We start from the raw sequence: 11780 nt of genomic DNA on the forward strand, positions 1-11780 counted from the left end.
AAGCAATACCATCGTTTTAATTTTTCCGCTATTCAGCGTTATACTGGTAGAACTAACAATGTTCATCTGTTTTAATGTAGCAGTTGAAAGCTATTGTGCAAACACTCAAAACCCAACCAAGGTTTTACGTGCACGTCCACCGTCTTGTTCAAGTTAACATTTACCTGTTCTTTGAGCAGCACTCTCTGATGTTGAAACTGGAGTCTGGGTTGAAGATGCTAAAACAAGAGAGATGAGGCAGCAAGATGCTTAACTTTTCTGTCAAAGGCATCTACCTATAAAATCAGCTGATCTAGCCAATAAGGAATTTTAACACTAGAAGCCAAAAGAAACAGACGGCCTTGTTTTACACTGCAAACTATGAATGTCTGGCTCCAAGCTGGGCTATAGGACAGAAAAGGCACTGGCAGCTACCAGGAGATGTGCTCTGGACTGGTTCAAACCATTCCTCACAGACTGGACTCGAAGGGTTGCTGTTGGAGACCAGCTGTCATCAGTGCAGGACCTATCCTGTGGATTGCTACAAGGCAGAAACCTATTCCACCCCCACACCACTATTCAATCTTGATGAAAAGCCCTTAGGACAAATTATCCAGTGCTTTGGGGTTGGCTCTCTACCTCCTTATTCAAATCTCCTGGTGATGTGGTAAAGGGTCTTGAATCACTGCCTGTCTGCTGTGGTTAAATGGCTAAGAGTGAACAAACCGAAACTAAATTCTAACAAGACAGAGGAAATGCTAGTTGGGAAGGTAACGATCTTGAAGGACATTGTGCGTCCCACCTTCCATGGGGTTCAGGTAACCTTTGCTGACTAAATTAAGAGCCATGGGGCTATATACAGAATCCAGCATTATTGCTAGAGAAGCAAGTTAATGCAGTTGCAAAAAACACTTTCTTCCAACTCAGTTTAGCATAGAAGATGATCCCTAACTTGACTTAGCCAGTCCGGCCACTAGTATCTGTGGCATGGTAACACTGAGACTGGATTACTATAATGTACTCTATACAGGTCAACTCAAGTTGGTACAGAATGCCACAGCTTGGTTATTAACAGGGGCTAGGTGGAACATAGGAGGAATGTGGCATGGTATTGCCTGCTCTAGTCAACTAAGCAGGGTTGGTACTTGAAGGGAGACCTCCAAAGAAGGCTCTCCAGGGAAAGGCAATGGCAAACCACCTGTGCTGCTCACTTGCCTTGAAAGTCCATGGCTGGGGTCATCTGCTGTGACCTGACAGCACTTTATGCACATACACAGGCAGAACAAGCATTCTGCAGTCACTCCTCTGGCTGCCCATCAGTGACTGGATTCAATTCAAGGTACTGGATATCACATACAAAGCCCCTCAAAGCCTTGAACCCTCTGGCACAATAGCTTTGTTCATCTGAGAAGGGCTTTTTGCAGGTGCCACCATGCATATGAGCAAGATCAACAACAACATGTACACACACACACATTTTAAGTGCCAACGGATTATTAGCAGCACTTTAAAACACAATAACTTTCCCCTCTTTTTTCATATTAATTTCTTCCACTGAATATTTATCTACCGAAAGACCAATGATTTGGAATAAAATGATTTTGTCTGTCATAAGAAGGGCAGTTTCTCCATTCATCACACTGAGATTGCTTATTGTCAGAAGCTCATACTGGAAATTCTGAAGCCTTAAAATACATTGTGTGCCCCCCCCCCACACCTTTTTTCCAGAAAAGAAAAACAACACTAAAACATTAAGGAAACTGAAAATATATGCAACACTTAACTTGCTTGCCAAAACCTCAATTGGGACTACCTCTTTATGAACATGAAATGTACTGTCTATACTAGTTTTGTTAGCAAAATAATAAATGCCAATTAGTACTTTTAGGAAATCTGAAGATGTGTGCCTTAATTTTATTCGAACAGTTTTAAATGCATCTGGAGCTACAACCCTAAACAGTTCTTAATTTTTTGCTAGTTGGGAAAATCAGAATAAATTTAAAGAACTGGAATAGAAAGGATCTATACTGTAATGACCAGTGAATGAGGGCTTCCTACTGGGATCTGTTTGTCTGTGGAAACTGGCTTGTTTTGAATAAAACCAATGGAGACCCAGGGAAGGTCCTTTTCAGCAGCTGCTCCAGGTTATGGTAGGCCCATCAACCAGGAGCAGAAGCTGGTGCCATCTCAACTGGTATTTCAGAAAAAACTGAGGATGCTCCTGTGCTGAAAGACTGTTAATGTATTTTATGATGATGTTGCAAATCAATGGTTTCAAAATTATTTTTAAGTGATTGTTTTATATATGTTGCTTATCAAAATGCCTAAAGGCAGCACAGAAATAAATTAAATTGACTAAACAAAAGGAAGCTTATTATCTAGGACTGGAATCAGTGGTCTGGATTCAGCATTGGGTTGGTGGTCAATTCAAGCTTTGAATTTCTGTTACTCAAAACACTTATTGGCTAAAAAAGGACTTGGCTACCAGCCAACCCATAAATACCACTGGTCAAAGAACCTGAAATGCTTATCTTCAGGAGTTCCTTGAGACCACTATGCCACATAAGGGAGCTGCATCATGAAGAGGAACTCAACCAGCATCTCCTTCTCTCCTCCATAAGCAGAGCAAGTTCTGTGAACTGAAGTCCTCCTTGCACAAGACCGAGGAAGGGAGATTCCTGTTGATTCCCCTCCCTTTCTGTCTGCAGTCCTGTGTCACACAGTATATAGTAGTGTTCTGTAAAATTCCCCCAGACCTCAGCAGTAGCTTTACTGAAGGAGGGGTGCAGGAGACAGAAAAAGGTAGTAAAGGTATGTATTGCAAACTGCCTTTGTTTGCCAGACCTTGGATTTAACTGTGTGTATGCAGGGGAGGGGGCCTAAAATTTTCCCAGGCATTCACACCTCTAATCCAGCTTTCCATACATATTTTGAGCTTACAGTTGCTGAAGGGGAGCTGTATATAATTAGAATACATACCTATATTCTGTGATAATTCAGGATGCGTTTCTGCTCTCTCATCATTCGGTCCAATTCCAACCTGCTCTGCAGGCAAAGTGCCAGGGTTACCATTAGTGCTTGGATTTGTCGGTATGACATTAGAAATCACTGGAGTGCTTACTACGGAGAGTACGTTTGTGGAAGGAGCGCTGCCAGGTAAGCTAAGAGATACTGAGGCAGAAACAGTAGCAGCAGTACCAATATTCAAATGGCCAATCCCAGAAGTGCTTTGTTTCAAGAGAACAGGTGCTAGAGGTGCCACAGGGTTACCTTCCAGTTCTACAGGCAACTGCTCCCCTTCCAAACTGTTAGGAGTTGGAACATCTACTTCCTGGCCTTCCACTTCTCCCTCCACACCATATTGTTCTTCCCCTTTCTCAAAGCCATCCGTGACTTTCTTACATGCTTTTGTTAGCAAAAATTGGCCAATTCTGTCCACCTTCCCCTTTCCCTTAGTAGATGAAACTGGACTTCGTCTATTGATAGAAGATCCGGGGCTAAGTGCACGAGGAGGGGAAACCACAGCTCCAGACTGTGTGGCTGCAACAGAGCATGGGTCAACAGAGGCACAAGTTTGAGAACTCATCTCCTCTGGGTTGAAATCTTTGACTTGTTGAATAGGAGGATGCAAAGAAGTATTTGAAGGAACCGTTGATGGAGAAGAGGGAAGCTGAACAGGAGTTGCTAGTGAATTAATAACCAATGACCGGCTGGTTGGCATGCTTGAGATAGGCGTATTAGATGATGCGGTAGGTGGTGCAGGCCCAGACGAGAACTTTATATTTTGGGATAAATGCAAAGGACCAACAACTGCAACAGACTGTGGCATTAAATTAGAATTAGAAGTCATTGGGGTTGCAGGAATTGTACTTGGCTGAGACCCTTTCATTACCTGAATTATTGAGGATGAATTTATAAAAACGGGAGTAATGAACTGAGGTCGAGCATTAGACTGAACGGTTGTTTGTCCTTCAGAAGCTATGACTTTATTACCCACATTAGGCATGGTGACAACAGTAGACATTAATGTAGGCTGTAAATGAGAAGGCAATGCTGATGAATTAGAAGCTGATGTGATAGGGTTGGAAGTTACAAATACAGTTATCTGATTGGGTGGGAGTGATGTGGAAATAGCAGCGGAGCTAACGGACCTCTGAATTACTGGGGGAATATTCTGAGAAACATTTGAGTTTATGTCTCCTACATCTTGCTGCATTTGAGTTGAACAGGTTTCAGTGCTTGGAGGTAAGGTTAGGGAACAAGCAGGATCTTTGGTAGAAGAGGGATCCTGCTGAGGAGGAGGAGGAGGAATGGCAGTAATTTTTTTAAATTCCTCTGCACAAGTCACTGTTGGAGGCACTTCAAGACCAGGGAGACCTGGAGGCTTAATGGTTACATTAGGAGCTCCAGAATGGTCAAGAAGTTGACTTAAGGATGTTGGTGCCTCACGCATAGCTGGAGATAGAATACTCTTGTTTTCTTCCCGGCTGGGAAGCTTGTTGGCTTCTACAGAAGTGGTCTCTCTTTTCTGTTGCTCTTCATGGACTAGGATTTTGATTTCTTGGCTTGAAACACCTTTCAGCTCAATGCTGCGTTGATCTCTGTTCATTTGGGCAGCTTGCGTACTTGGACATGCACTGTCTTGAGGGCCACTGAAGCTCTCTTTGTGGTTATCCTCAGGAATACCACTCATAACAGATACAGGTATTGCAGGGTTCTGAACAGTCAACATTCCATTATTTTGAAAACTTCCAGGCATGGGCATTTGCAAAGGAGAAGGGCCAACCATTATACTTCTCTGTAAGTCCATGTTATGCATGAGCGCTGGATTCTGCTGAGGTGTCAAAGCTAATTTAGTTGCTTTTGAATTTTGCCTTCCAGGGCTTGGTGTGGTTTTCCTACTTGACCCAGGACTGGACCTTCTACTGTTGCTTGGACTGGCACGCTTTGCTCCTCCAGTATTGGTTTGCTTTCCTGAATTAATAGCCATAGGATCCAACTTGTGTGTTTGTGGGGAGACAAAATTTGACTGATTGTTCATGGTGAGATTTGATGGTGCTTGCCCAATGGCCTTCAAAGTGGTTGGATTAAGACCCTGCTGATCAAACCCTCTATTAAGATTAGGCCTAGGAGGCAAAGGAATATTAATCTGAGGAGGAAAGAGACCTGCAATAGAAGCATTGAGCCTCTCTGGGGATAAACTTATTTCTGATGGCTCTGTGCTTGGGGGGCGATTATTGGGAGTCTGAGGATAGTACGGTCTTGGACTTGCCCTGTTTGGTGTTTTGGGTCGTGATGTTTGTGATGTAGTAGCAACATTTTGAAAATGGTGGGGGTGAGGACCAGGAAGAGAATTAGGCTGCTGTTGAGGACTTGCACCTTGGGAAGCTGACAATGGAGAAGGTCCAGGTTTTGGCCCTGCCATCATCAATTGGTTTTGTGAAACCACTATATGGGATGCAATATTACTCTGAGTCCCTGATGCTGGAGGGGCTTCAGACCCATTTCCTTCTGCAATAGAGGGTACCAATGGAACTTCTCCCAGTGGAGAACTAGTAGGGTTTTGTGCATTATCTTGGTAAACTATCTTTCGCGCAGTATTCACTAGAGAAGGATTGTTTGGCATAGGAAGTCTTTGCTTGTCAGGAGATGGAGGCACTGCACCAGGACCTTGCAGACTAACCATAACTGACATGTTGCCCCCTGGCTGCATCGGCATTCTTTGAGTCTCTACATTCAGAGGGCCCCTAGGTTGATGGACACCTTGATGAATAGGAAGTCTGGCAGATTTAGGGTCCTGTTGCATCATAAGCATCATCATCATCTGTTGTTGTTGCTGTTGCTGTTGGGATTGCGTCTGCTGAGGTGTTGGTGTAGGTTGCTGCTGCTGCTGCCCATGTTGTAAAAGCTGAGGTGGGATTTGCTGAAGGGATCTTTGTTCCATCGACTGTGATGGGTAGCCTACAGACAGATAAAAGACAAACATTCATTTATCAGAAATATGAAATTTGTCAGTCTAACACAGCTCCTAAGCAGAGGACTGACAGGTAAACAATGTAATACCTATTTTCAAAGATAAGATTAGTGGGAAGCATTATTACAGTCTTGCTAAGAATCACAAGGGGCTTCTGCAGTCCTTTTGGCATTCTTTGCATGTCTCTACAAGCATGTACATAAGACATTATACATTAGGACTTCCAAAAGAGTATTCACAATGTTACTCATAAAAAGTGCCACCCCAAGCAGTTACACTCCTTTAAGCCCATTAACTTCAATGGACTTAGAAGGGTATAACTCTACTGTGGGTGGCTCTGTAAAGATCCTTATGTAATTAGAAGAGGATGAGTAATGGACTGGCAACAGGAAGTAAGGACTGGAGTACATGCACAGTTTTCACAAAGGAAAGAATTAAGTCCAGGGTCTGCAAGGTACTTCATTGGAACCAGTAATGATCTGGAAAAAAGTCAACCCAAGTTCACGGATGATGCCAAATTATTCAAGGGTTGTGTTACCCCAGGCACAAAGAGAAAAGCTCCAAAGGAACTCTCCATATTGTTTGAACAGGCAACAAAATGAAATGTGGTGCCGATATTCAGGATTTTGGCATTTCACCATATAGACACCAAGAAATTATGGCAATATCATGTTGCAGAATTTGCAGGTATGCTGCAGTTCACTATGGACTATTCCACAACCTGTAAGACATGTAAACAAGTTTTTAAATCCTGTTTACATATGCTTGGAAACTGGGATAAACTGCAGCTCCCTGCAGTTTATTTACATGATAGAAAAAGATGTTATTGGGTACAAAGGCAGGAATCTTTGGATGCTCGTGATTTATGAAAAAGCCTCTTTGGAGCTTGCTGGAGATGACATGAAAAATCACATTTAGAATCAGTGTTAAAAGCTATGACAACATCTCTGAGGCACAACAAATAACATTATTGCATTTACTGAATACATTAAAACCATCATAAACTATGCTCATCACCTGGTGGTCTGTTTGCGAAGTCTGCAAGTTTATGTCCAGTGTTATCCATATTTATACCTTGCTCTCCTGGCACCGATGGCTGATCTGCCTCTTCCAGACCAGCTGGGCGTGAATCTGAGGCACTAAAGAGAGAAATATGTATGACTAATGCAAATTTAATTCTTCCCAAAAAAAGTGACTGAATTTAAATGCAAAAAAGTGTATGACATGCTGTGCCTTCCGTTTGTGCTGTGCTATAATCAGACATTTATTACACACAAAATGTTTATCGAACCCTTGACCAAATACAGCGAGCACATTGTTCACTGACAGAACATGGGTCTATCCAACATACAAAGATTTTTTCAGTTGTAGGCCTTTAAAAACTTTATTATGGTAAGAAGCAAACATGCCTGGCTATTCTTCTTGCAGGATAACCCCTCTCAAGACTCACTTATTTAAGTCTGTGCTACCCCATCATAGCTGTTCTACTGGGTTAATAATTAAGTGGTTAAGACGCTGAACTGCGGGCTGTGGAAGGTCGGTAGTTCAGCAGTTCGAGACCCGAGTATGCCGCATGACTGAGTGAGCTCCCGTCTCTGGTTCCAGCTCCTGCCAACCTAGCAGTTCGAAAGCAAGAAATTGCAAGTAGATAAATAGGGACCACTTCGGTGGGAAGGTAACAGCGTTCCGTGTGTCTTGGTGTTTGGTCATGCTGGCTACATGACCACGGAAACGTCTTCGGACAGCGCTGGCTCTTCGGCTTTGAAACGGAGATGAGCACCGCAACTCTAGAGTCGGACTCGACTAGCTTTCAAGCAAGGGAACCTTTACCTTTTATCAGCTGAAAGGAGGAGAGATTTTGGAACCCATGAGGCAAGATAAACTGTAGTAAGCAGACCTCAACAAATTAATGAAAGCACTCTCTCACGTGATAAGCAAGCAGTAAATCTTTGGTTACTGAAACTAAAGGAGATATCATACAGGATCACAATGCAGGACTCACTATACAGAGTCTGGCAAAAGAACCCAGCTAGCTCAGGTCTGTCAGAAGTGTGAGCAGCTTCCCACTGTTTCAGACACAGGTCTTCTGCCAAGGAGAAGATGCTAAATGCTGAACCTGGCATCTTATACATGCCAAACACATACTCTATTTGCTTTGGGAGGTTACGCAGTGTTTCTTCAAAGAGATACCAAGGTATGGCTGGAATGCACATATTACAGCAACCTTGCTCAAGTTAAGCAAGCGTAGGTCTGGTCAGCACCTGGATAGGAAACCTGCTGGGAACCCGCTGCATGCTGCCTTGAGTTCCATGATGCAATGAATAATATTAAATGAATACTGAAGGTGGATGCAAGATCAAAAGATTTTCCAGGTTAAATTTTTTTAAAAGATCAAAGAAAATTTCTTTATCAAGGAATACGTTCAGGAGCTCTAGCAATACCAGAAGCAAAAATTGGCCCATCCTGTACTGTACCCCTGGCAGTCAATGGAAGATAGAATTGCTGCGTCTCCTTTTGATTGGTTCTCAGCCTACCATTAGAACTTAACGCAAACAGTTTGAGCCATGGGATGGTACTATGAACTATTTCAAAGGGAGAATTTGCTTTAAATGAAATGCCATAAAGACAATTGTTCAGATACACACAGAAAACATTTCTTAATGACTTATCATCTATATAAAGAGGGGCATTAACTACAGTTAAGACATAATTCAAATGTTCCAAAGCCAGGAAGTACAAAACTGGATAGCTACCGTGTTTTCCCGAAAATAAGACAGTCTTATATTTATTTTTTCTCAAGAAGACACACTAGGGCTTATACCACAAATGCACAGATATCCTGCTAGGGCTTATTTTTTGGGTAGGTCTTATTTTCGGGGAAACAGGGTACTATGTTGAAAGCAAGATTTTAAAAAAACCAACCCAGGGTGTTTTTTTCTTTACTCAAGGGAAATTACTTTAGAGGTTCTTCCCTGTTGTTTTGATTTATACTATGTAAATTACCAGTTAAAAAGGTGAACTATAATGTAAATAAACTAACTTAAATAAAAGGACAGCATAATAACCTTAATAATGTGCTGCATCATGGGTTAATGAATGCAACAAATCTCTACAGGCTGTTTACTGTAAACCATGCTTATTGGAAATCACCCCTTAAGCTTTGGACTCAACTAAATAAAATTATGATTTAAAAGATAAGATTCTAGAAGATTAACCTTGTTAGTCTGCTGCAGCAAAGATAACAAAGAAGCTGATGGCACATTAAAGGCATGAGAATGACAAAGATCTCTACTGCTTTATGGTTTTTTATCAGCTATTATCACCTAGAGTTTCTCCATCACGCCTTGGGCAAAATTAGCTCCTACTTGTGAAACCTGCTAGATGTTTCACTGTTTGATTTCAGATTTCCTACACAAAATGCTCAATTGCAAATACTCTGCCTCAATTATATCCACCTTAACTCTCATATTCCCATTTCTTTAGTTTCTTTCCTGTTGACTGTTTTGATTTATACTGTGTAAAGTTACCAGTTTAAAAGGCAAACTATAAATGATGTAAATAAATGTGTTTAAAAGGGGGAGCATCATCAGTGGCATTATGCCTCCTCGGCGTCCTCAGTGCTCCCCCCCCCTACAAATTCCTGGCTACGCCCCTGGATGTAACATGAGGATGATCTAATGCATGTATTAAAAACAATCCACAGTACACCGTACCTGAATGGAATGTGCATTCATAGTAGGATCGCCAGCTCCGGATGGGAAATATTGGGAGATTTGGGGGAGGTGGAGTCGGGGGAGGAATGGGTTTGGGGACGTTCGGGATTTCCATGGGGTGTAACGTCGCGGTGGCTCAAAGGTTAAGATGCTGAGCAGGTGGCAGCTGTAAAGTGAGTGACAGTTTTCCTTGCTGTTTCATTTCACAAAATTAAGGTTACAGTGGAGGGAATTAAAGGGCTGAATTGCTGAACTTGAATCTCTTTGCTTTTTCCATTTAAATTGCCCTAAACACTTGCTCCTTGGGAGGAAAGCTATGGCAAACCTAGACAGCATAATAAAAAGTAGACACATTACCCTGCCAACAAAAGTCCATATGGTCAAAGCGATGGTATTCCCAGTAGTACTGTATGGCTGCGAGAGTTGAACTATAAGGAAGGCCGAGTGCTGAAGAATAGATGCTTTTGAATTATGGTGCTGGAGAAGACTCTTGGGAGTCCCCTGGACTGCAAGGAGATCAAATCAGTCAATCCTAAAGGAAATCAACCCTGACTATTCCCTGGAAGGCCAGATACTGAAGCTGAAGCTCAAATACTTTGGCCACCAAATGAGAAGGGAGCACTCACTGGAGTAGACTCTGATGCTGGGAATGACTGAAGGTAAAAGAAGGGGATGGCAAAGGATGAGATGGTTATACAGTGTCATCGATGCAACAAACATGAAATTGAGCAAGCTCCGGAGGACGGCAGAAGACAGGAGGGCCTGGCATGATGTGGTCCATGTGGTCATGAAGAGTTGGACTCGACTGTGCGACTGAACAAAAACAAACTTTATGTTTTAGTTGAATGGAGGTTCTGCCATTGCACTTGCAATGTCCATAAATAAAGGCTCTCAAGCTAATTCATAGTTCAAAGAGCACATCAGTACTATGCTCTTTTTGTTCCTCCCCTGTTTGCTGATTACTATCCTCATTCATGGCTTTGCATAGCTATACATGATGCCTCGTTAGTACCTGATCAATGTGCTATACTTGACAGTCTGAGGCAACCTTAGGAATGTTTGTTTTTAAAAAGAAATGACTAATGGGTATACACAGCTCTGCATCCCTATACATTGAACTTTGCTGTGCAATAAGGGGGGGTTTTGTGTGTGGCAGAGGGGAGTTGGGTGGAAAAGACTGATCCCCATGGGGCTGCAAAATGAAGTGTTTAGGAAAATACAGGTGAGCAGCTGTACCTCATCAGATTTCTTTGAACCAAAATTATGAGAAGGAACGAAGGACAAAATATTTTCTCAAAGGTCTACTAGACTAGAGTAAGGTAAGGCTAGTATCTTACGGTGGCACTACCTTTTGTGTGGAAGAAATCCAAAGCAGTAGGGAAAACGTGCATGAGTGGTTACGTAACATACTGAGATCTCATAACAAACCTGTGTCTGCCCATGGCAGGCACTAACACAGCCTCCTCTCGTGCTCCATCCACCTCAAGTCTCAATGAGAAAGGCAGGCTATAAATAAAGTAAAAATAAAAGAGACACAGAGCACAACGGAAGGCTTCCTCACTGAGAAAGACTTCAGTTCCAAATCTGCTGGGATGCCTGAGTTCCAACAAACTGGAATTCTCAGTTTAATCCTGTATTATGCCTAATGCACAAGGGGAGGAGTTGGGAGAGAAAACATAAGATATTCGATCCAGAGTAAAGTGGCAATTTCCACTGATTTCCCCTTCCTGCAGTAGACTCCTTCATGCCATTCCTCACGATCCCCTATCCCCTAAGAGCAAAATTTTGTGGAGATCAGTAGCAATGGGAAGGAGGCAAGAAAGTTCCATTCTATTGACAGAAAATTTAATTTGGATCCAACCCAGTGTTTGCGTCTGTAATGAACAAACCAAGGTTTGTCTGAATGTCATCACTAGCTGCAAACATTACTTTTCCAATAGTACCTGCTAAAATCTGTGGCTGCACACACCTGCATCCCAAGAGCCGAACTACACAGTATGCTTCTTCATTTTCCCATGTTCCCACAGCCACATGGCAGCTGACGGGAACAGATTCAGGAAGGAAGGAAGGAAGGAAGGAAGGAAGGAAGGAAGGAAGGAAGGAAGGAAGGAAGG

The 11780-nt window shown here is 42.5% G+C and overlaps 1 protein-coding gene across 1 annotated transcript in view; it reads right to left on the reverse strand.

The window, feature by feature from the left end:
• The window catches only part of NCOA6 (nuclear receptor coactivator 6), a 35708-nt gene that overhangs the window by 5202 nt on the left and 18726 nt on the right, over positions 1–11780 (reverse strand). The window contains exons 9-11 of the mRNA XM_015413414.1: positions 6971–7092; positions 2959–5940; positions 165–218 (exon numbers count right to left, since the gene is read on the reverse strand). Coding sequence (XP_015268900.1) covers positions 165–218; positions 2959–5940; positions 6971–7092 — 3158 coding nt within the window. The remainder of the gene's footprint in view (positions 1–164; positions 219–2958; positions 5941–6970; positions 7093–11780) is intronic.

The sequence above is a fragment of the Gekko japonicus genome, unplaced genomic scaffold (assembly GCF_001447785.1).
Source record: "Gekko japonicus isolate JY-2015 unplaced genomic scaffold, Gekko_japonicus_V1.1 scaffold79, whole genome shotgun sequence".
NCBI lineage: Eukaryota > Metazoa > Chordata > Lepidosauria > Squamata > Gekkonidae > Gekko > Gekko japonicus.